A 25,910-nucleotide genomic window follows, 5' to 3' on the forward strand; every position below is an offset into this window, starting at 1 on the left:
CTAATAAAGAATAATAAAACCTTAGAAATACAATAGGATCATCTGTCCCAAAGAGACATTCGATCCCTAATAAATAATAAAACCTTAGAAATACAATAGGGTCCTCTGTCCCAAAGAGACATTCGATCCCTAATAAAGAATAATAAAACCTTAGAAATACAATAGGGTCCTCTGTCCCAAAGGGACATTCTGTCCCTAATAAAGAATAATATAACCTTAGAAATACAATAGGGTCCCCTGTCCCAAAGGGACATTCTGTCCCTAATAATAATAATAAGAAGAAAACCTTAGAAATACAATAGGGTCCTCTGTCCCAAAGAGACATTCGATCCCTAATAAAGAATAATAAAACCTTAGAAATACAATAGGGTCCTCTGTCCCAAAGGGACATTCGATCCCTAATAGAGAATAATATAACCTTAGAAATACAATAGGGTCCTCTGTCCCAAAGGGACATTCTGTCCCAAAGGGACATTCTGTCCCTAATAATAATAATAATAATAAGAAAACCTTAGAAATACAATAGGGTCCTCTGTCCCAAAGAGACATTCGATCCCTAATAAAGAATAATAAAACCTTAGAAATACAATAGGGTCCTCTGTCCCTAATAATAATAAGAAGAAAACCTTAGAAATACAATTGGGTCCTCAGTACCAAATGGACATTCGGTCCCTAAAAATCAAAAAAGGAGAGAAAAATACATGATGTAATGACAACAAGGCTGAATAAGTGGTAGAAAATGGATGGATGGATGTGCAAGTGGAAGTATGCAGGGGATACAGTGGAACCTCAATCAACAAATGTAGTTTCTTGAACGTGGTTGGTAAATAGAAAGGTTTGTATGGTGATGACTTCCCCATAAGAGACAAGGGAAATAGGAATAATTGGTTCAAAATATGGACAAAGGTCCATATTTTAGTGGATGTTTGTACACAACGCCATCGAATGGGCATTATACAATCAACTGCACATCCCTCATTTCTCATCAGATTAGAACCGTTCCAACATCCTCACACTCCATTAACCCTGGACATTCCCGTTAAGAAAATTCCCTGATTACCCAGAATTATCAGGAACCCACACCAAACAAGAATGACAAACACATTTCGGGAGAACATTTGCACCGTAACACAACAGAACAAATACCCAGAACCCATTGCAGCACTAACTCTTCCGTCAACAGCCATACAGGTCACACTGAGGGTGGCTGTATAAACAACCTTAACATTGTTACAAATATGTGCCACACTGTGAACCCACACCAAACAAGAATGACAAAACACATTTCGGGAGAACACCCGCACCGTAACACAACATAAAGACAACAGAACAAATACCCAGAACCCCTTGCAGCACTAACTCTACCGGAACGCTACAATATACACCGCCCTCTACCCCCAAACCCCGCCCACCTCATTTTTATTTTATTTTCGAATTTATTAGCCTGTGGAAAAAGTTAATGTTGATATTTACCTCAGAAAACTGCAAATAGAAACGAGGCAATCATTTTTTAAATAAAATTTTATTTAATATACCACCGATATTTTTTTGTTTGTTCATTGAAAGTTGATTTTGCACTTCTATGTTATATAAGCTCTGCCTGTTGCATGGGAGGAAGCCTGAGTACCCGGAGGGAACCCACGCAGTCACGGGGAGAACATGCAAACTCCACACAGAAAGATCCGGAGCCCGGGATTGAACCCAGGATTACTCAGGACCTTTGTATTGGGAGGCAGACGCACTAACCCCTGTTCCACCATGCTGCCCTATTTAAGCCTTGCTTGTTTAATATTCATTGCAAAACTTGTTTGGGTCCCTATTAAAAGGTTCATTTGTTGACTTGGCGGCTTTGTTCAGTTTTAAATTCTGGCCCACTCTGTATTTGAGTTTGACACCCCTGTTTTAGGACAATTGTGCTTGTATCAATATTTACAAAAAATGCCCAAATTTCCAGGAAATTTCCATTCAAATGAATGCACGTATTCACAGTTCTACAATGCTCTATATTCTCTAAATGTTGCACCATTTTTAAACCCAATTCCTTGCTACTATCCACACACACTACTCTTCCAATATGTCGAATGCAAAACATGTTGCGCCTTTCCCAGAATTCACGGTTTTCTGGGACATTTTGCCCGTTAAAAATGATCGGGGCAATTTTCAAACATGCACAACTCCCACATTTCTCACCCTATTCGAACCGTTCCACCATCAACACACCCCCTCACTCACCTAGGACAATCAAACTACCATTTTCAGGACGACTTCAAAAAAGTTCCAAAAAATTCCCGGAATGTGTTTTCCAAAGCCCTATTTTCACCACTTCCTCACAATCCACATTTTTCAACCGTTTTTGACCATTCCACCTTCAAAACATTTCTCCTAGTTTTTTTCCCCTACAAATTCCCAATTTTCCCAAAACTCCAGGAAATTATGAAATACCAATTTTCAATTCAAACTGCTACTTTGTCAACATTTTCCAACTGATCCCAAAAAATTCCAACACCAACCTTTGCATATCTTCTAGGACATGGGTGTCAAACTCCGGCCCGCGGGCCAAAAATGGCCCGCCGTGTAATTTCATTTGGCCCTTGAGGCAATATCAAATTAACATTAGAGCTGGCCCGCCGCTGTAACACCGCATTCACCACCAATACTCGTACTCGTCAACCCTCCCAATTTTCCCGGGAGACTCCCGAAGTTCAGTGCCCCTCCCGAATTTCTCCCGATTTCCACCCGGACAATAATATTGGGGTCGGGCCGTAAAAGCACTGCTTTTGGCGTTCTCTACATGTCGCCACGTCCGCTTTTCTTCCATAAAAACAGCGTGCCTGCCCACTCACGTAATATATGTGGCTCATACACACACACACACGAGTGTATGCAAGGCATACTTGGTCAACAGCCATACAGGTCATACTGAGGGTGGCCGTATAAACAAGGTTAACACTGTTACAAGTATGCGCCACACTGTGAACCCACAGCAAACAAGAATGACAAACACATTTCGGGAGAACATCCGCACCGTAACACAACATAAACACAACCGGACAAATACCCAGAACCCCTTGCATCACTAACTCTTCCAAGACGCTACAACATACACCCCCGCTGCCACCAAACTCCGCCCCAACTCAAACCCGCCGCCGAAAAAAGGCATTAAATTTGTGTTTTTATTCTATTTGATATGCCATTGATATTTTTGAATTATTATTATTTGAAACTGGATTTTGCATGTCACTATAAAGTTATATAAGCCTTGCTTGTTCAATATTCAATGCAAAACTTGTTTGGGTCCCTATTAAAAGGTTAATTTGTTCAACATCGGCCCTGTTCGGTTTTAAATTTTGGCCCACTCTGTATTAGAGTTTGACACCACTGTTCTAGGACAATTGTGCCTGTATCATTATTTTAAAAATTTTCCCAAATTTCCAGACAATTCCCATTTAAATGAATGGACGTATTTATAGTTCTATTTTGCACCATTTTTAAACCCGATTCGGACCTTACTACCATCCACACACACTACTCTTCACATATATCAAACTCAAAACATGTTTTCCCTTTCCCAAAATTCCCGGTTTTCATGGAATTTTCTCCCCATTAACAATGAATGGGAAATAACCAACTTACTGCACATCCCACACAATTCTCATCCGATATGAACTGTTCCAATATCCACACACTCCACTCACCTTGGACAATCAAACTACCATTTTTCAAGTAAAAAAAAATATCCAGGAATGTGTTTTCCAAAGCCCTATTCTCACCTTTTCCTGGAAAACGTTCACAGTACACATTTTTCAACCGTTTTGGACCATTCCAACTTCACAACATTCCTCTTAGTTGGGACAACAAACGTTAAGGTTTTGTCCGTACAAATTGCCAGTTTTCCCGAAATTTCAGGAATTATGATTCAGTTCAAACTGCTACTATGTCAACATTTTCCAACTGATTCCAAAATTTCCAACACCAAACTATGCATATCATCTAGGACAATTGGGCTTGTATCAATATTTTTTTTTAAAATCCCAAATTTCCAGGAAATTTCCATTCAAATGAATGCACGTATTCACAGTTCTACAATGCTCTATATTCTCTAAATGTTGCAGCATTTTTAAAGGGGAACATTATCACAATTTCAAAAGGGTTAAAAACAATAAAAATCAGTTCCCAGTGGCTTGTTGTAGTTTTTGAATTTTTTTTCAAAATTTTACCGGTCCGCGGAATATCCCTAAATAAAGCTTTAAAGTGCCTTATTTTCGCCATCTTCGAAACCACTATCCATTTCCCTGTGACGTCATACAGGGCTGCCAATACAAACATGGCGGTTACCACAGCAAGATATAGCGACATTAGCTCGGATTCAGACTTGGATTTCAGTGGTTTAAGCGATTCAACAGATTACGCATGTATTGAAACAGATGGTCGGATTTTGGAGGCAGATAGCGAAAACGAAATTGAAGAAGAAATTGAAGCTATTGAGCGAATAGCTATTGACGCTATTCGGCCATAGCGTGGGTGTACCTAATGAAGTGGCCCCTAGCATGGCTGCCTTATTAGCATCGCCGGTCAAATGTGCGGACCAAACGATCAGGACTTTCGCATCTTGTGACACTGGAGCAACTTAAATCCGTCGATTGGTAAGTGTTTGTTACGCAAATTTCCAGAAAATTCCCATTTAAACGAATGGACGTATTTATAGTTCTATTTTGCACCATTTTTAAACCCGATTCCGACCTTACTACCATCCACACACACTACTCTTCACATACATCAAACTCAAAACATGTTTTCCGTTTCCCAAAATTCCCGGTTTTCATAGAATTTTCTCCCCTTTGACAATGAATGGGAAATAACCAACTTACTGAACATCCCACACAATTCTCATCCGATATGAACTGTTCCAATATCCACACACTCCACTCACCTTGGACAATCAAACTACCATTTTTCAAGTAAAAAAAAAAATATCCAGGAATGTGTTTTCTAAAGCCCTATTCTCACCTTTTCCTGGGAAACGTTCACGGTTCACATTTTTCAACCGTTTTGGACCATTCCGACTTCACAACATTCCTCTTAGTTGGGACAACAAACGTTAAGGTTTTGTCCGTACAATTTGGCAGTTTTCCCGAAATTTCAGGAATTATGATTCAGTTCAAACTGCTACTATGTCAACATTTTCCAACTGATTCCAAAATTTCCAACACCAAACTATGCATATCATCTAGGACAATTGTGCTTGTATCAATATTTAAAAAAAAATCCCAAATTTCCAGGAAATTTCCATTCAAATGAATGCACGTATTCACAGTTCTACAATGCTCTATATTCTCTAAATGTTGCACCATTTTTAAAGGGGAACATTACCACAATTTCAAAAGGGTTAAAAACAACAAAAATCAGTTCCCCGTGGCTTGTTGTATTTTTTGAAGTTTTTTTTCTAAATTTTACCGGTCCCGGAATATCCCTAAATAAAGCTTTAAAGTGTCTTATTTTCGCTATCTTCGAAACCACTATCCATGTCCCTGTGACGTCATACAGGGCTGCCAATACAAACAACATGGCGGTTACCACAGCAAGATATAGCGACATTAGCTCGGATTCAGACTCGGATTTCAGCGGCTTAAGCGATTCAACAGATTACGCATGTATTGAAACAGATGGTCGGAGTATGGAGGCAGATAGCGAAAACGAAATTGAAGAAGAAATTGAAGCTATTGAGCGAATAGCTATTGACGCTATTCGGCCATAGCGTGGGTGTACCTAATGAAGTGGCCCCTAGCATGGCTGCCTTATTAGCATCGCCGGTCAAATGTGCGGACCAAACGATCAGGACTTTCGCATCTTGTGACACTGGAGCAACTTAAATCCGTCGATTGGTAAGTGTTTGTTTCGCAAATTTCCAGAAAATTCCCATTTAAATGAATGGACGTATTTATAGTTCTATTTTGCACCATTTTTAAACCCGATTCCGACCTTACTACCATCCACACACACTACTTTTCACATATATCAAACTCAAAACATGTTTTCCCTTTCCCAAAATTCCCGGTTTTCATGGAATTTTCTCCCCTTTGACAATGAATGGAAAATATACAACTTACTGCACATCCCACATTTCTCCTCCGGCATGTTTCCCGGTTACGAAAATTCCCTGATTACAACCGACGAGCCCCTTTCAGCCACGACAGACGTACCTGAGGAGCTGCTGCTGGATCCTGGCGGCAGCTTGATGGGAGGGGGCCGGTGTTTCACCCCTTTCCCCAAAAGGGACGCCTGGACGAGCGGAGAAAAGCCGTCAGCCTGAAGGCATCGACATCGTTAAACCCCGCAAAACCACACGTCACGTTTATTCGTGACGGCGCAGCCCCTCCCCTCGGACGCTCAGGGACACACCCACCTCGTCCTTGGCGGGGGAGGGGGGCGTCGGCGCCAGGCTGCCTGAGTTGTGGGACATCTTGACCTGACACTTGACGTCTTTCTCGTACACGCCCTTGTACTGCGTGAGGAACCTGACACACACACACACAATCATGAGCGGCGTTCCCGTAAAAAGTCTTAAACCCAAGTCTGACTCACCTGTCTGCATCGATCTTGGAGCCAATAAGGAACCTGCAAGGACAGAAGCAGTCGATTATTGTTAGAATAATTTTGTATAAATTATCACACAACTTTAATGCTTTATAGCCGTTGCTATAATCATTGTCAGTTGTGCTGAAGTGGTGTTTTTCTTTGTCTGTGCAAAGCTGGCATTCCAAAAGACTGAAAGGCAGCCTAGTATCAGGGTTTGTGTCCAGGATCGGCCTGCTGACTACCAGGGCCGAACACCGCCGTGACCCAGACAGAGCAGAGACAAGGCGATAGCACCGGCGTCAACACATTTGCATTATCGTGTCTAACTGGAGTTGTCGAAAATACCCCATTTCCCTCAGCGACAGCTTCAGTGATGTAAACAGGGACCTCCCAAATAAATAGAGGAAGCACGTGGGCTGGACCTTTAGAACGTAGTTTGGATCTGTAACTAGAATACAGCTTCAAAACACGTGTCCAAATTGAACTCTGTCTCTGCATGATTCCTTGCTTCTTGTCTGTTTCATAGATGTCATCAGTGTTTGAATGATTTAACACAGATGTGTCCAAGCTTTTTCTATTAAGGGTCACAAACTCAAAAAACTAAACTTCTGGGGGCCATTTTGGTATTTTTCATTTCCAAAAACAATAGGGAAAGGTCTCAGTCATAGATTTTATATTATATATATATATATATATATATTATAAATATAATATAAAGGAGAGGAGCCAGATGAGGTGGTTCGGGCATCTGGTCAGGATGCCACCCGAACACCTCCCTAGGGAGGTGTTTAGGGCACGTCCAGCTGGTAGGAGGCCACGGGGAAGACCCAGGACACGTTGGGAAGACTATGTCTCCCGGCTGGCCTGGGAACGCCTCGGGATCCCCCGGGAAGAGCTAGACGAAGTGGCTGGGGAGAGGGAAGTCTGGGCTTCCCTGCTTAGGCTGCTGCCCCCGCGACCCAACCTCGGATAAGCGGAAGATGATGGATGGATGGATGGATGGATATATATATATGTATATATATTTTTTAAATTTATCACTGAAATGTCTACATCAACTTTAGTGGTTTATCGGTTGATAGAAAAAAAATATATAATATTTTCTAATGTTTTGTGCCCTTTTTTAACTCTGTTATTTATGACAAAAACACAAAATAAGAAATATTTCACCCCAAATAATCATTTCAAAGTGTAATATCTGATGTGAAATAATTGGCGCCTTAAATAGGTCAATAATTCATAACATTGATTTTGATTTATTATCATTTTTGAGGAATGACAGTTTGAAAAAATAAATCCCCCCTTGGGGATCCAAAATGGGCCCACTCATAAGTGTTAAAAATGAGTCATATTATTTTTTTAACTTTCAATGCATCTGTCAATCATAACTTTTCATGATTTTTTTCACGTTTTTGCTTCATGCCTTTTTTTGTCAAAGTAAGCTTGTTTTTTAATGGCAAAACGCACAAATAATGCAATCTTTTCCCCACAAAATACTTCAAAGTGGAAGTGAAATGGTCAATATTTCATTAAAAAAAAAAAGATTTTGATGCATTATTATTTTTCGAGCAATGGCAATTCTACTTTTCATTTTTATTTTATTTGTATTGCCATCCAGCATCAGACATTCCTATCCATTACATCATATTCACATTACATCATATATCTGTTATCTGCAAAATGTCAAAATATTTTGTTTATATCCCAACCATACCACCCCCACACCCTGCTAAAAAGAAAGAAACAGCAGAAAAACAACGTAGAATTTGCAAATACAACAATTAAATAAAGAAAAAATAAATAATACGTTATTATTATGTATGCAATGGCAATTCTAAAGACAAAAAAACAGCCTTCATGGCAGCTTTGTGTTATTGGAGTCAACGTTGCACATTTTTTAATCCACTTTTAAAAAAAAAATTAACTATGGGTTGCAGTTGGCCCCAGGCCTCGACTTACGGGGGATGTATGAGCTTCAGGTCGGTGCCGTCCTCCTCCGTTTTGGCGTCTTTGGTGCAGTAGATCTTGCCGTACACCAGCGGGTCACCCAGCGACTGGAAGATGGACACCTTGGTCCTCTGGGCTTGACCCCCGACCTCACACTCGAACGTGTAGTCGTCCACCACTTCCTGTACGGGATCGGAAGGAGATTTTGCGATGCAAAACAATATCGATGTAATCATAGTCGTATCGTACTTGGTATCATTACAGTGGATGTCAGGTGTAGATCCACCCATGGCGTTTGTTTACATTTTGACGCCGTGAACCACGGTGTGTAGTGAAGCACGTTTAGCTATTCCTCCTCCAGTGTCTCACCTTAAAACTCATTTGTATACTCTAGCCATTAAATAGACTCCCTTTTTAGACCAGTTGATCTGCCGTTTCTTTTCTTTTTCTTCTATGTCCCACTCTCCCTTGTGGAGGGGGTCCGGTCCGATCCGGTGGCCATGTACCGCTTGCCTGTGTATCGCCTGGGGACATCTCTGCGCTGCTGATCCGCCTCCGCTTGGGATGGTTTCCTGCTGGCTCCGCTGTGAACGGGACTCTCGCTGCTGTGTTGGATCCGTTTTGGACTGGACTCTCGCGACTGTGTTGGATCCATTATGGATTGAACTTTCACAGTATCATGTTAGACCCGCTCGACATGCATTGCTTTCCTCCTCTCCAAGGTTTCTCATAGTCATCATTGTCACCGACGTCCCACTGGGTGTGAGTTTTTCCTTGCCCTTATGTGGGCCTACCGAGGATGTCGTAGTGGTTTGTGCAGCCCTTTGAGACACTAGTGATTTAGGGCTATATAAGTAAACATTGATTGATTGATTGATATTGAAACGGGGTTCATACTTTGGACCGGGAATAAACGCAGGCTCGTACCTCAGCAGGCCAGATGACAGTCGTAGGTTGAGAATCTTCCAGCTGGAGCGACTTCTCCACCACGGCGTACTTCTCCACCTGCAAACAAACACCTTTCATTTACTGTTTGGAACATTTTTAAGAGAGTAAAGCCTCACTTACGTCAATTTCTTTGGGTACGCTGAGCTGGCAGCTGTTCTGTCTCCACATGTCCACACACTGGCGGCAAGAAAAGTCCGCCGGTTTAAGAACGCGACTAAAGGTTGGCGGCGGCGGCGGCGGGCGCTTACGTTTCCGATCTTGGAGATCTTCAGGTCGATGGCGGGGGCGGCCTTCCTCTCCTTCCTCTTCTTCTGCAGGTAGTCGTAGAGGCGGAGCTGAGGCGGCGTGGGCAGCTGGGACAGCTCCTGCTGGCGGTTCAGCGCCGCCCGAGAGTGCCTCTTGAAACACCTGGCGCACAAAAAAAACAACAAAAAGGAGTAAACGCACCTTTTTCCTGTGGACGTGCATTTCCTGTTTTTTTGTGTCTACCGTTTCATGGAGCGGGTGTTCATTTTCTGCTTGTTGTGCAGCAGGCGGTTGGAGGTGCAGGTGACGGAGATGGAGGGGTCCAGGCACAGGGGCTCGGCCGTGGCCAAGATCAGCTGGCTCTCCAGCTGCAACTTGTCGTCCTGGGGCACAGGGGGCAGAGCGGTTGCTATGGAAACCACCTGTGCGACACGCTTAGCAAGAGGTCTCGAACTTTGCTTGCATTGCATGCAGAACGGCCCCAGGCCTACGGACACAACACCACTACACCCAAGACAATGGGCATATAAACAAACACACACCCCACCCCCACTCAACGCCTTCAACACCGTGTATATCCCCTTCGGTTCGGGATGATGGACGGCTGAGTAGCGCTTTATAGCAGCAGGCTGGCCTCCAGGACCCCAACTCCACCCCCCCCTGTTGCGATTAGATGTAACTTGTTTATGTGTACTATGGCGGACAACTAGCGAGCAAATTGCAGGCTAGCAATTAGCACCTTTAAACGCTGGCTAACAACTGCCTCACTAATTGCTAGCGGAAAATCCGCACGCTAAATGTTAGCCGACAGCCGGCGAACAAATCGCTGGCAGACAACTGCTACTCTAATCGCTAACTCACAATTGGTGCGCTAATTGCTACTGCAAACATGCACGCGTATCGCCAGTTGAGAACTGCCACGCTAATCGCCAGCTGACAACCAGAACACCAATTGGTCCCTGTCAGCTTGCACCGTAAATCGCTATCTGACAAATGGCGTGCTAATCGCTAGCCAAAAACTGCGCTGGAGGACAACTCCCAGGCTAACAATTAGCACCATTAAACGCAGGCTAACAATTGCCGCACTAATTGCTAGCGGAAAAATCGCACGCTAATTGTTAGCCGACAACCGGCAAACTAATCCCTGGCAGACAACTGGCACTCTAATCGCTAGCTCACAATCGGTCCGCTAATTGCTACTGCAAACAGGCACGCTAATCGCCAGCTGACAACCAGAACACCAATTGGTATCTGTCAGCTTGCGCCGCAAATCGCTATCTAACAACTGGCGTGCTAATCGCTAGCCAAAAACTGCGCTGGAAGACAACTCGCAGGCTAGCAATTAGCACCATTAAACGCAGGCTAACAACTGCCGCACAAATTGCGAGCGGAAAATCCACATGCTAATTGCTAGCCGACAACCGGCGAACTAATCCCTGGCAGACAACTGGCACTCTAATCGCTAGCTCACAATGGGTGCGCTAATTGCTACTGCAAACAGGCACGCGTATTGCCAGCTGACAACCAGAACACCAATTGGTATCTGTCAGCTTGCACCGTAAATCGCTATCTGACAAATGGCGTGCTAATCGCTAGCCAAAAACTGCGCTGGAAGACAACTCGCAGGCTAGCAATTAGCACCATTAAACGCAGGCTAACGACTGCCGCACTAATTGCTAGCGGAAAATCTGCACGCTAATTGTTAACCGACAACCGGCGAACTAATCGCTGGCAGACAACTGCTACTCTAATCGCTAGCTCACAATTGATGCGCTAATTGCTACTGCAAACAGGCACGCGTATCGCCTGCTGACAACCAGAACACCAATTGGTATCTGTCAGCTTGCACCGTAAATCGCTATCTGACAACTGGCGTGCTAATCGCTAGCCAAAAACTGCGCTGGAGGACAACTCGCAGGCTAGCAATTAGCACCATTAAATGCAGGCTAACAACTGCCGCACTAATTGCTAGCGGAAAATCCGCATGCTAATTGCTAGCCGACAACCGGCAAACTAATCGCTGGCAGACAACTGGCACTCTAATCGCTAGCTCAAAATCGGTGCGCTAATTGCTACTGCAAACAGGCACGCGTATCGCCTGCTGACAACCAGAACACCAATTGGTATCTGTCAGCTTGCACCGTAAATCGCTATCTGACAAATGGCGTGCTAATCGCTAGCCAAAAAAACAACACACAAAGCGCTGGCGGACAACTTGCGAGCAAATCCCAGGCCAGCAATTTGCACCTTTAAAGGCCTGCTAAGAACCGGCATGCTAACCGCCAGCTGACAACTGGTGCGCTAACTGCTAGCGGAAAACAGGTGCGCTAATCGCTAGCTGACAAGCGGTAGGCACATTTTTAAACTGGACCACAGCGTGTTGGATCAGTGTTAAGGACTTTGAGGTACCTGGGTCCACTTGTGGTGGTCACTGGTCATGGCGTGCACGTCACAAACAAGAGTCTGCAGGTGGAGAACAAAGTTGAGTTAAGTTAAGTTAAGTTAAGTTAAGACGTGTGTGGGTGGTACCTGCATGGTGGGCCTGAGCAGCACGTGCCTGCTCTGGTAGGAGGGCATCTTGGTGCTGGCACACTGCCGGTAGTCTCGCACCTCCACCACCACGCAGCCGCAGTGGAAGATGTTCACCTGGAACCAGGGGCAGGGTCAGTAACACAGGAAGTGATCACGGATCGGCCAATCAGGTGACGGTATCAACTATCAAGTTTGCTTGGTTCTTTGCGTGGAGTGAGAAGAGGAAGAGATTGTGGATAGAAGAGGAAAAGTGGTCTGTAAATGATGCAATGCCACACCACCTTGGCTCACCCTTTAGAGCACAGCTGTGACTTCCTGGCATTAAAACCTGCAGAAAATAGTTCTCTCGGGTTTCTCTATTTTTACATTTTTGGACTATTTTCTTCCACTTGATGAAGCATTTCTTACATAATCCTTATTTTTAAGTCTTGAATGTGATTTTACTATTTTGTTGACATAAGTTGATTGGCAACACTAAATGGTCCCTAGTGTGTGAATGTGAGTGTGAATGTTGTCTGTCTATCTGTGTTGGCCCTGCGATGAGATGGCGACTTGTCCAGGGTGTACCCTGCCTTCAACCCGATTGTAGCTGAGATAGGCGCCAGCGCCCCCCGCGACCCCAAAAGGGAATAAGCGGTGGAAAATGGATGGATGGATGTTTGTGTTGAAATGTCCTTTCTGCTTTGATAGCTGAGGGATTATAATCAGAGGAATATTGATATTGACATTTATTATTCATATATTGATATTTATAAATAAACATTGGCATTCATTTTTTATATATTGTTATTTACAGCTAAATACTGACATGTATTATTTATATATTGTTATTTACAGCTCAATACTGACATGTATTATTTAAATATTGTTATTCACAGCTAAACACTGACATGTATTATTTAAATATTGTTATTTACAGCTAAACACCGACATTTATTATTTATATATCGCTATTAACAGATAAACACTGACATTTAATACTTATATATTGTTATTTACAGATAAAAACTGATATTTTTTATTTATATATTGTTATTTGCAGATAAACACTGACATTTATTATTTATATATTGTTATTTACAGATAAACACTGGCATTTATTATTTATATATTATATATTATTTACAGATAAACACTGACATTTATTATTTATGTATTGTTATTTACAGATAAACACTGACCTTTTTTACTTATATGATGTTATTTACGAATAAACACTGACATTTATCATATTTACATTGTTTTTTACAGATAAACACTGACATGTATTTTTGATATATTGTTATTTACAGATAAACACGGACATTTATTATTTATATATTGTTATTTACAGATACACACTGACATGTATTATTTATATATTGTTATTTACAGATACACTTACATTTATTATTTATATATTGATATTTACAGATAAACACTGAAATGTATTATTTATGTATTGTTATTTATAGATACACACTGACATGTATTATTTATATATTGTTATTTGCAGCTAAACACTGACATTTATTATTTATATATTGATATTTACAGATAAACACTGTCATGTATTATTTATATATTGTTATTTACACCTAAACACTGACATTTATTATTTATATATTGATATTTACAGATAAACACTGACATGCATTATTTATATATTGTTATTTATAGATACACTGACATGTATTATTTATATTTTGTTATTTACAGCTAAAAACTGACATGTATTATTTATATATTGTTATTTACAGATAAACACTGACATGTATTATTTATATATTGTTATTTACAGATAAACACTGACATTTATTATTTATATGATGTTATTTACAGATAAACACTGACATGCATTATTTATATATATTCTTATTTACAGATAAACACTGACATGTATTTATATATTGCTATTTACAGATAAACACTGACTTTTATCATATATATGTTGTTATTCCAATCAATCATGACAATAATTGCCCTAATAATAAAAGGAATCGATTATTTACAGATAAACACTGACCTTTATTATTTATATATTGTCATTAACAGATAAACACTGACATTTATTATTTGCATATTGTTATTTACAGATAAACACTGACATGTATTATTTAAATATTGTTATTTAAAGTTAAACACTGACATTTATTATTTGTATATTGTTATTTACAGATAAACACTGACACGTATTTAAATATTGCTATTTACAGATAAACACTGACCTTTATTATTTGTATGTATTGTCATTTACAGATAAACACTGACATGTATTATTTAAACATTGTTATTTACAGATAAACACTGACATGTATTATTTAAATATTGTTATTTACAGCTAAACACTGACATTTATTATTTATATATTGTTATTTACAGATAAACACTGACATGTATTATTTAAATATTGTTATTTACAGCTAAACACTGACATTTATTATTTATATATTGTTATTTACAGATAAACACTGACATCTATTTGTATATTGCTATTTACAAATAAACATTGACTTTTATTATATATATGTTGTTATTTCAATCAAATCAATCATGACTTAAGTATTATTATGACAATGACAATAAAAGGAATTGATTATTTACAGATAAACACTGACCTTTATCATTTGTATATATTGCCATTTACAGATAAACACTGACATTTATTTTTTATATATTGTTATTTACAGATAAACACTGACATTTATTGTTTACATATTGTCATTTACAGATACACACTGACATGTATTATTTATATATTGTTATTTACAGCTAAAAACTGACATGTCTTATTCATATATTGCTATTTCCAGCTGAAATGGACCAAAAGAATGACCTGACCCTCATGACTTCATCATTTACTGAGAGGACGACTTTCCGACTGTTGGACAATGCGAACAAAAGCCAGACTTTTTACGAACAATTTTGTACACTTTATTATCTCAATGATATTGTTTTGTAATGAATGTACTTACTTTTTTAGTCAAAGAAGTGTGACCTGATATTTACATGGTGTCAGAGTAAAAATATAGTAAACCACTCCTTCTTACGTCGTCAGCCTGACTACCTGAACTCAGAGATGCGGTGGAAACACAAACTTCTACAAGAACACATAGTTCCAGGAACTACAGGCTCCAGGAACCTAAAGTTCCTGAACTTTGGTTGGAAAAACTGGGTGCAACTTCGCCGGAATGACACCTTTTGGTACGCTCATATACTGTACATGCGGAACACACACCTGTGACTTCTCCAACAGGTCCACCAGGACCGGGGGCAGCTCCTCGGCGTCCAGGTACTCCAGCAGCTCTCCCTCTTCGTACGGCAGACGGATGGTTTCCGAGTCTGGCGGAAGGATAACCGCGGGGAAAAGTTAGGACTTTTAGGGACCACGGGCCGGGGCGGTTCAGCTCCTCCTTACCCGATCCATTCTTGCCCCGCAGCATGAGCGAGTAGCCCTCGTTGCCCGGGTACAGGTTGACCACCAGACACGAGACCGACTCCTGCGACACCAGCTTCTCCAGCAGGTTGACGTTTCGCCTGAGGTTCTGCGCGGGAGACGTACGGTCACGGGGCGAGCAGGCGGCGTCACTCGGACGGGGTTTCCACAAACCTTCAACTCTGGCTCCTTCTCACATTCTTCGATGTAAAGATCGTGGAGCTTCTGGTACAAACTCTTCCTCCCGCCTGAGGAGAGCCTCTTCCTGGCAGGACGCTGGCGAGCACTCTCAACAATGTACTGAACCACACAGAACACATTCATGTCAGGTCCAAAGTCCGCGGCTATAGGTGCACTCGCAGTACAAAAAGGTGGTTCGCTCAAAAAAACCTCGATTTCATGCCTCCGTGTTTCTGTGTGAATTTTGTATGCCGCAGCATTTTGTTTTTTGTGTACTTTCTGCAGTACAATTATAGTCACTAGTAAGTGTTTCAGCCTTCAGTATGTGCCTTTTCTGTGTTTTTCTCCCCTTTTGACAAGTTGGGTCCATTGTGCTAACTCAGGGGTCGGAAACCTTTTTGGCTGAGAGAGCCACAGGGCCAAATATTTTAAAATGTATTTCAATCAATCAATCAATGTTTACTTATATAGCCCTAAATCACTAGTGTCTCAAAGGGCTGCACAAACCACCACGACATCCTCGGTAGGCCCACATAAGGGCAAGGAAAACTCACACCCAGTGGGACGTCGGTGACAATGATGACTATGAGAACCTTGGAGAGGAGGAAAGCAATGGATGTCGAGCGGGTCTAACATGATACTGTGAAAGTTCAATCCACAATGGATCCAACACAGTCGCGAGAGTCCAGTCCAAAGCGGATCCAACACAGCAGCGAGAGTCCCGTTCACAGCGGAGCCAGCAGGAAACCATCCCAAGCGGAGGCGGATCAGCAGCGCAGAGATGTCCCCAGCCGATACACAGGCAAGCGGTACATGGCCACCGGATCGGACCGGACCCCCTCCACAAGGGAGAGTGGGACATAGAAGAAAAAAAAAAGAAACGGCAGATCAACTGGTCTAAAAAGGGAGTCTATTTAAAGGCTAGAGCATACAAATGAGTTTTAAGGTGAGACTTAAATGCTTCTACTGAGGTAGCATCTCGAACTGTTACCGGGAGGGCATTCCAGAATACTGGAGCCCGAACGGAAAACGCTCTATAGCCCGCAGACTTGTTTTGGGCTTTGGGAATCACTAATAAGCCGGAGTCCTTTGAACGCAGATTTCTTGCCGGGACATATGGTACAATACAATCGGCAAGATAGGCTGGAGCTAGACCGTGTAGTATTTTATACGTAAGTAGTAAAACCTTAAAGTCACATCTTAAGTGCACAGGAAGCCAGTGCAGGTGAGCCAGTATAGGTATATATGTATGTATATATGTATATAAAGGTATATACAGTATAGGCGTAATGTGATCAAACTTTCTTCTTCTTGTCAAAAGTCTAGCAGCCGCATTTTGTATTTCCGTAAGAGCCATATAATATTTTTTTTAAACACTGAACACAAATAAACGCGTGCATTTTTGAGTAAGACCAACATTTCTAGAATATAATAGGTCTCAAATCGGTTTGCAGCCGAGTGTGAATCAGCACCTCCAAGTCCGAGTCCATGGTTCTCGCCCGGAAAAGGGTGGAGTGCCATCTCCGGGTTGGGGAGGAGACCCTGCTCCCATCAAGTACCTAGGAGTCTTGTTCACGAGTGGGGGAAGAGTGGATCGTGAGATCGACAGGCGGATCGGTGCGGCGTCTTCAGTAATGCGGACGTTGTACCGATCCGTTGTGGTGAAGAAGGAGCTGAGCCGGAAGGCGAAGCTCTCAATTTACTGGTCGATCTACCGTCATGAGCTTTGGGTCATGACCGAAAGGATAAGATCACGGGTACAAGCGGCCCAAATGAGTTTCCAGGTCTCTCCCTTAGAGATAGGGTGAGAAGCTCTGTCATCCGGGAGGAACTCAAAGTAAAGCCGCTGCTCCTCCACATGGAGAGGAGCCAGATGAGGTGGTTCGGGCATCTGGTCAGGATGCCACCCGAACGCCTCCCTAGGGAGGTGTTTAGGGCACGTCCAACCGGTAGGAGGCCACAGGGAAGACCCAGGACACGTTGGGAAGACTATGTCTCCCGGCTGGCCTGGGAACGCCTCGGGATCCCCCGGGAAGAGCTGGATGAAGTAGCTGGGGAGAGGGAAGTCTGGGTTTCCCTGCATAGGCTGTTGCCCCCGCGACCCGACCTCGGATAAGCGGAAGAAGATGGATGGATGGATAATAAGTCTCTTATTCTTTGTAATAACATTGTTATTCTGAGGCTAACTGTGGAGGGGGCGTGGCCTGCCGGCCTGCAGCGAACTGGGGTGTGCCAGGACCGGCCTCTGAATGAGCAACAGGTGCGTAAATGGTCCACCTGGGCCTTGTTATCTAATCACCTGTCGCTCTGTTATAAGCAGCAGCCAGGAGGAGAGACGGGGTTGGGGCTGGAGCCAGAGGGCGAGCGGAAACGAAAGAGAAAAAGACAATTGCTGGAAAGCAACTGAGAGACTTATTGAAAAATAAAACAATATTGCAACCCTGAAACAGGCTCTCATGTTGGTGATTGGTGGTCTGAAGAACCCCACACTAACCAATAATAACGAAATAACTTCTTACCATTAACGCAACTTTTTGAACAGTTGCGGTAGAAAAACGGACGGATGGATTAAAAATGCATGAGAATGTTTTATATTTTGAACATTATTTTTAAACACTGTGATTACAAGTGGAATTATTCATTATTTATCGTGTTAAGCAACGCCAGCTCAGATTTATCCGAGAGCCAGGTGCAGTCATCAAAAGAGCCACATCTGGCTCTAGAGCTGCAAACCGATCCAGCGAGAGCTGAAGATCCCGGTCAGATGACGCCATCAGGACCACATCATCTGCAAAAAGCAGAGACCTAATCCTGCGGTCACCAAATCGGAACGCCTCGACTGCGCCTAGAAATTCTGTCCATAAAACAAGTTGAAAAACATATTCGGGTGTAACCATTTAGTGGTCGATTGTGCGGAATATGTACTGCACTGTGCAATAAAAGTTTCAATCAATCCAAAAACTGGGAAGGCTGAAAAACTCTTCTGATTCTTGATAATCATCCGGCAAAGGCAGAAGTCCACAATCGCTTACCTCGGCTCGATCTAATGCATATTCCAGAACTTGTTGCTGCAGGAATGTGAAGACAATAAAAAGACATGGATTAGTAAACAATCTGTGCATGCTCAGCTGGGAGAAGCCAGATGCAACTGTGCTGGACCGGAAGTGCAACATTACCATGGTGGTGGGCCGCCAGCTGCAAGGTTGACGGTAGACGACTTAACGTGACGACTCACGCCCTGCACACGCACGCGCACACGTGCAAAAAACACAAAAAGAGGAATTAATCGAAAGAAGGTGCGTGGTGAGGTGAGTAATAGTGCCTGATAACGAAGAAGAGGAGGCACCATAAAGACATGCATCATGCTGCACAACAATAATAATAATAAAATGACTTATATGTCACGTTCGTGGCGGCGGCGCGCACGCACGCGGACGCGCAACAAGCTGGTTCGGCGCGGCTAACGTTAGCATGTTAGCACCCCACACCCCGCACCCCCTTCCTCTAACACCCGGCTAAGTTCGCGGCCCGGCGTCGGCGAGGAGGGCACACTTGCCTGGCGGCTTGCATAGCTGCCGACCGCGGCTCCGGCGCAGGGACGCGAGACGAGGTGGAAACATTGGCGTCTTCATTGAAAAAAAGTGGGAGCGGCGGCCATTTTCTTCCAGTGGGACAACAACAGCCCGGCTTCCGGTTTGGGGCGGAAGTGGGCGGAGCGCGATTTGCCCTCATTAAAGGCCTACTGAAATGAGATTTTGTTATTTAAACGGGGATAGCAGGTCCATTCTTTGCGTCATATTCGATCATTTCGCGATATCGCCATATTTTTGCTGGAAGGATTTAGTAGAGAACATCGACGATAAAGTTCGCAACTTTTTGGTCGCTAATAAAAAAAGCCTTGCCTGTACCGGAAGTAGCAGACGATGTGCGCGTGACGTCACGGGTTGTGGAGCTCCTCACATCTGAACATTGTTTACAATCATGGCCGCCAGCAGCGAGAGCGATTCGGACCGAGAAAATGACGATTTCCCCATTAATTTCAGCGAGGATGAAAGATTTATGGATGAGGAAAGTTAAAGTGAAGGACTAGAAAAAAAAAAAAAAGACGTCAGTGGGAGCGATTAGGATGTTATTAGACACATTTACTAGGATAATTCTGGAAAACCCCTTGTCTGCTTATTGTGTTACTAGTGTTTTAGTGATTGATTGATTGATACTTTTATTAGTAGTTTGCACAGTACAGTACATATTCCGTACAATTGACCACTAAATGGTAACACCCGAATAAGTTTTTCAACTTGTTTAAGTCGGGTCCACGTTAATCAATTCATGGTAAAAAGACTATATGGTACCTGAAAGTCGGAGGGGTGTGGCCCCGAGTGTGGTGACCGCCGGTGTCTCTGAGGGAAGCCACATTTCTCGACGAGGCGAAGCGAAGGTAGCTGTTGGGGTCGGTCTGAGCTTTTTCCCCCCCTCCTCCACGGTGGAAGCATCCCTCGTTCGGGGGCGGCCGGTCGGAGGAGACAAGAGAGTCCGCAGCCGCCTCTTTGACAGGTGCACGAGGAACGACGCAAGCTAGGAAAAAAAAAAAAAAGACGTCAGTGGGAGCGATTAGGATGTTATTAGACACATTTACTAGGATAATTCTGGAAAACCCCTTATCTGCTTATTGTGTTGCTAGTGTTTTAGTGAGACTATATGGTACCTGAAAGTCGGAGGGGTGTGGTGACCGCCAGTGTCTCTGAGGGAAGCCACATTTCTCGACGAGGCTGGGGTCGGTCTGAGCTTTTTTCCCCCTCCTCCACGGTGGAAGCATCCCACGTTCGGGGGCGGCCGGTCGGAGGAGGCAAGAGAGTCCGCGGCTGCCTCTTTGAGAGGTGCATGAAGAACGACGCAAGCTAGCCGCTCATGTCTACTGTAAGAGCCGACTTATTACCACCACTTTCTCACCGAAACCTGCCGTTTGACATGTGGTAGGGCATGGGTGTCAAACTCTGGCCCGTGTAATTTCATTTGGCCCTTGAGGTAATAGAGCTGGCCCGCCGGTACTCATACTTGCCAACCCTCACGATTTTCCCGGGAGACTCCCGAAGTTCAGTGCCCCTCTCGAAAATCCCCCGAGGCAACCATTCTTCCGAATATCTCCCGATTTCCACCCGGACAACAATATTGGGGGCGTGCCTTGAAGGCACTGCCTTTAGCGTCCTCTACAGCCTTTCGTCACGTCCGCTTGATCAAGTATGCAATGCATACTTGATCAACAGCCATAAGGGTCACACTGAGGGTGGCCGTATAAACAACTTTAACACTTTTACAAATATGCGCCACACTGTGAAGCCACACCAAACAAGAATGACAAACACATTTCGGGAGAACATCCGCACCGTAGCACGACATAAACTCAACAGAAGAAATACCCATACTTGATCAACAGCCATAAGGGTCACACTGAGGGTGGCTGTATAAACAACTTTAACACTTTTACAAATATGCGCCACACTGTGAAGCCACACCAAACAAGAATGACAAACACATTTCGGGAGAACATCCGCACCGTAGCACGACATAAACTCAACAGAAGAAATACCCATACTTGATCAACAGCCATAAGGGTCACACTGAGGGTGGCCGTATAAACAACTTTAACACTTTTACAAATATGCGCCACACTGTGAAGCCACACCAAACAAGAATGACAAACACATTTCGGGAGAACATCCGCACCGTAGCACGACATAAACTCAACAGAAGAAATACCCATACTTGATCAACAGCCATAAGGGTCACACTGAGGGTGGCCGTATAAACAACTGTAACACTTTTACAATTATGCGCCACACTGTGAAGCCACACCAAACAAGAATGACAAACACATTTCGGGAGAACATCCGCACCGTAGCACGACATAAACTCAACAGAAGAAATACCCATACTTGATCAACAGCCATAAGGGTCACACTGAGGGTGGCCGTATAAACAACTGTAACACTTTTACAATTATGCGCCACACTGTGAAGCCACACCAAACAAGAATGACAAACACATTTCGGGAGAACATCTGCACCGTAGCACGACATAAACTCAACAGAAGAAATACCCATACTTGATCAACAGCCATAAGGGTCACACTGAGGGTGGCCGTATAAACAACTTTAACACTTTTACAAATATGCGCCACACTGTGAAGCCACACCAAACAAGAATGACAAACCCATTTCGGGAGAACATCCGCACCGTAGCACGACATAAACTCAACAGAAGAAATACCCATACTTGATCAACAGCCATAAGGGTCACACTGAGGGTGGCCGTATAAACAACTTTAACACTTTTACAAATATGCGCCACACTGTGAAGCCACACCAAACAAGAATGACAAACACATTTCGGGAGAACATCCGCACCGTAGCACGACATAAACTCAACAGAAGAAATACCCATACTTGATCAACAGCCATAAGGGTCACACTGAGGGTGGCCGTATAAACAACTTTAACACTTTTACAAATATGCACCACACTGTGAAGCCACACCAAACAAGAATGACAAACACATTTCGGGAGAACATCCGCACCGTAGCACGACATAAACTCAACAGAAGAAATACCCATACTTGATCAACAGCCATAAGGGTCACACTGAGGGTGGCCGTATAAACAACTTTAACACTTTTACAAATATGCGCCACACTGTGAAACCACACCAAACAAGAATGACAAACACAATTCGGGAGAACATCCGCACCGTAACACGACATAAACTCAACAGAAGAAATACCCATACTTGATCAACAGCCATAAGGGTCACACTGAGGGTGGCCGTATAAAAAACTTTAACACTTTTACAAATATGCGCCACACTGTGAAGCCACACCAAACAAGAATGACAAACACATTTCGGGAGAACATCCGCACCGTAGCACGACATAAACTCAACAGAAGAAATACCCATACTTGATCAACAGCCATAAGGGTCACACTGAGGGTGGCCGTATAAACAACTTTAACACTTTTACAAATATGCACCACACTGTGAAGCCACACCAAACAAGAATGACAAACACATTTCGGGAGAACATCCGCACCGTAGCACGACATAAACTCAACAGAAGAAATACCCATACTTGATCAACAGCCATAAGGGTCACACTGAGGGTGGCCGTATAAACAACTTTAACACTTTTACAAATATGCGCCACACTGTGAAACCACACCAAACAAGAATGACAAACACAATTCGGGAGAACATCCGCACCGTAACACGACATAAACTCAACAGAAGAAATACCCATACTTGATCAACAGCCATAAGGGTCACACTGAGGGTGGCCGTATAAAAAACTTTAACACTTTTACAAATATGCGCCACACTGTGAAGCCACACCAAACAAGAATGACAAACACATTTCGGGAGAACATCCGCACCGTAGCACGACATAAACTCAACAGAAGAAATACCCAGAACCCCTTGCAGCACTAACTCTTCCGGGACGCTACAATATACACACCAAACCCCGCTCCTCCAATTTTTATTGACATTTTATTTGATGATCTCCTCTCTGAGCTGCTACCTTACCGTGGTAGAGGAGTTTGCGTGTCCCAATGATCCTAGGAGCTATGTTGTCTGGGGGTTTTCATGCCCCCTGGTAGGGTCTCCCAAGACAAACAGGTCCTAGGTGAGTGATCAGACAAAGAGCAGCTCAAAGACTTCTATGGAATTACAACGAAATGAACCCAGATTTCCCTCGCCCGGACGTGGGTCACCGGGGCCCCGCTCTGGAGCCAGGCCCGGAGTTGGGGCACGATGGCGAGCGCCTGGTGGTCGGGCCTGTTCCCATGGGGCCCGGCCGGGCACAGCCCGAAGAGGCAACGTGGGTCATCCCTCCAATGGGCTCACCACTCATAGGAGGGGCCATAGAGGTCGGGTGCATTGTGAGCTGGGCGGCAGCCGAAGGCAGGGCACTTGGCGGTCCGATCCTCGGCTACAGAAGCTAGCTCTTGGGACGTGGAACGTCACCTCACTGGGGGGGAAGGAGCCTGAGCTAGTGCGCGAGGTAGAGAAGTTCCGGCTGGATATAGTCGGACTCACCTCGACGCACAGCAAGGGCTCTGGAACCAGTTCTCTCGAGAGGGACTGGACCCTCTTCCACTCTGGCGTTGCCGGCAGTGAGAGGCGACGGGCTGGGGTGGCAATTCTGGTTGCCCCCCGGCTCAAAGCCTGTACGTTTGAGTTCAACCCAGTGGACGAGAGGGTAGCTTCCCTTCGCCTTCGGGTGGGGGGACGGGTCCTGACTGTTGTTTGTGCTTACGCACCAAACAGCAGTTCAGAATACCCACCCTTTTTGGGTACACTCGAGGGAGTACTGGAAAGTGCTCCTCCGGGTGATTCCCTTGTCCTACTGGGAGACTTCAACGCTCATGTTGGCAACGACAGTGAAACCTGGAGAGGCGTGATTGGGAAGAATGGTCGCCCGGATCTAAACCCGAGTGGTGTTTTGTTATTGGACTTTTGTGCTCGTCACAGTTTGTCGATAACAAACACCATGTTCAAACATAAGGGTGTCCATATGTGCACTTGGCACCAGGACACCCTAGGCCGCAGTTCCATGATCGACTTTGTGGTTGTGTCATCGGATTTGCGGCCTTATGTTTTGGACACTCGGGTGAAGAGAGGGGCGGAGCTTTCTACCGATCACCACCTGGTGGTGAGTTGGCTGCGATGGTGGGGGAGGATGCCGGACAGACCTGGCAGGCCCAAGCGCATTGTGAGGGTCTGCTGGGAACGTCTGGCAGAGTCTCCTGTCAGAGAGAGTTTCAATTCACACCTCCGGGAGAACTTTGAACATGTCACGAGGGAGGTGCGGGACATTGAGTCCGAGTGGACCATGTTCCGAACCTCTATTGTCGAGGCGGCTGATTGGAGCTGTGGCCGCAAAGTTGTTGGTGCCTGTCGTGGCGGTAATCCCAGAACCCGTTGGTGGACACCAGCAGTGAGGGATGCCGTCAAGCTGAAGAAGGAGTCCTATCGGGTTCTTTTGGCTCATAGGACTCCGGAGGCAGTGGACGGGTACCGACGGGCCAAGCGGTGTGCAGCTTTAGCGGTCGCGGAGGCAAAAACTCGGACATGGGAAGAGTTCGGGGAAGCCATGGAAAACGACTCCCGGACGGCTTCGAAGCGATTCTGGACCACCATACGGCGCCTCAGGAAGGGGAAGCAGTGCACTATCAACACCGTGTATGGTGCGGATGGTGTTCTGCTGACTTCGACTGCGGATGTTGTGGATCGGTGGAGGGAATACTTCGAAGACCTCCTCAATCCCACCAACACGTCTTTCTTTGAGGAAGCGGTGCCTGGGGAATCTGTAGTGGACTCTCCTATTTCTGGGGCTGAAGTCGCTGAGGTAGTTAAAAAGCTCCTCGGCGGCAAGGCCCCGGGGGTGGATGAGATCCGCCCGGAGTTCCTTAAGGCTCTGGATGCTGTGGGGCTGTCTTGGTTGACAAGACTCTGCAGCATCGCGTGGACATCGGGGGCGGTACCTCTGGATTGGCAGACCGGGGTGGTGGTCCCTCTCTTTAAGAAGGGGGACCGGAGGGTGTGTTCCAACTATCGTGGGATCACACTCCTCAGCCTTCCCGGTAAGGTTTATTCAGGTGTACTGGAGAGGAGGCTTCGCCGGATAGTAGAACCTCGGATTCAGGAGGAACAGTGTGGTTTTCGTCCTGGTCGTGGAACTGTGGACCAGCTCTATACTCTCGGCAGGGTTCTTGAGGGTGCATGGGAGTTTGCCCAACCAGTCTACATGTGCTTTGTGGACTTGGAGAAGGCATTCGACCGTGTCCCTCGGGAAGTCCTGTGGGGAGTGCTCAGAGAGTATGGGGTATCGGAATGTCTTATTGTGGCAGTCCGCTCCCTGTATGATCAGTGTCAGAGCTTGGTCCGCATTGCTGGCAGTAAGTCGGACACGTTTCCAGTGAAGGTTGGACTCCGCCAAGGCTGTCCTTTGTCACCGATTCTGTTCATAACTTTTATGGACAGAATTTCTAGGCGCAGTCAAGGCGTTGAGGGG

The 25,910-nt window shown here is 44.4% G+C and overlaps 1 protein-coding gene across 3 annotated transcripts in view; it reads right to left on the reverse strand.

Annotated features, from left to right (window-relative positions):
- The window catches only part of supt20 (SPT20 homolog, SAGA complex component), a 49,101-nt gene extending 29,556 nt beyond the window's left edge, over positions 1-19,545 (reverse strand). The window contains exons 1-16 of one of the 3 annotated variants that reach the window (XM_061896820.1): positions 19,401-19,545; positions 19,021-19,082; positions 18,877-18,912; positions 15,839-15,964; positions 15,647-15,773; positions 15,467-15,570; positions 12,247-12,363; positions 12,127-12,180; positions 9,961-10,100; positions 9,720-9,879; positions 9,592-9,648; positions 9,451-9,528; positions 8,536-8,705; positions 6,583-6,615; positions 6,404-6,515; positions 6,201-6,279 (exon numbers count right to left, since the gene is read on the reverse strand). In XM_061896820.1, coding sequence (XP_061752804.1) covers positions 6,201-6,279; positions 6,404-6,515; positions 6,583-6,615; positions 8,536-8,705; positions 9,451-9,528; positions 9,592-9,648; positions 9,720-9,879; positions 9,961-10,100; positions 12,127-12,180; positions 12,247-12,363; positions 15,467-15,570; positions 15,647-15,773; positions 15,839-15,964; positions 18,877-18,912; positions 19,021-19,023 — 1,396 coding nt within the window. In that variant the 5' untranslated portion in view covers positions 19,024-19,082; positions 19,401-19,545. Of the gene's footprint in view, positions 1-6,200; positions 6,307-6,403; positions 6,516-6,582; positions 6,616-8,535; positions 8,706-9,450; positions 9,529-9,591; positions 9,649-9,719; positions 9,880-9,960; positions 10,101-12,126; positions 12,181-12,246; positions 12,364-15,466; positions 15,571-15,646; positions 15,774-15,838; positions 15,965-18,876; positions 18,913-19,020; positions 19,083-19,400 lie in introns of all 3 variants that reach the window. The other 2 variants (XM_061896819.1, XM_061896821.1) reach the window with 2 other exon arrangements.
- Positions 19,546-25,910: the final 6,365 nt, after the last annotated feature.

The sequence above is a fragment of the Nerophis ophidion genome, linkage group LG04 (assembly GCF_033978795.1).
Source record: "Nerophis ophidion isolate RoL-2023_Sa linkage group LG04, RoL_Noph_v1.0, whole genome shotgun sequence".
NCBI classification, from domain to species: domain Eukaryota; kingdom Metazoa; phylum Chordata; class Actinopteri; order Syngnathiformes; family Syngnathidae; genus Nerophis; species Nerophis ophidion.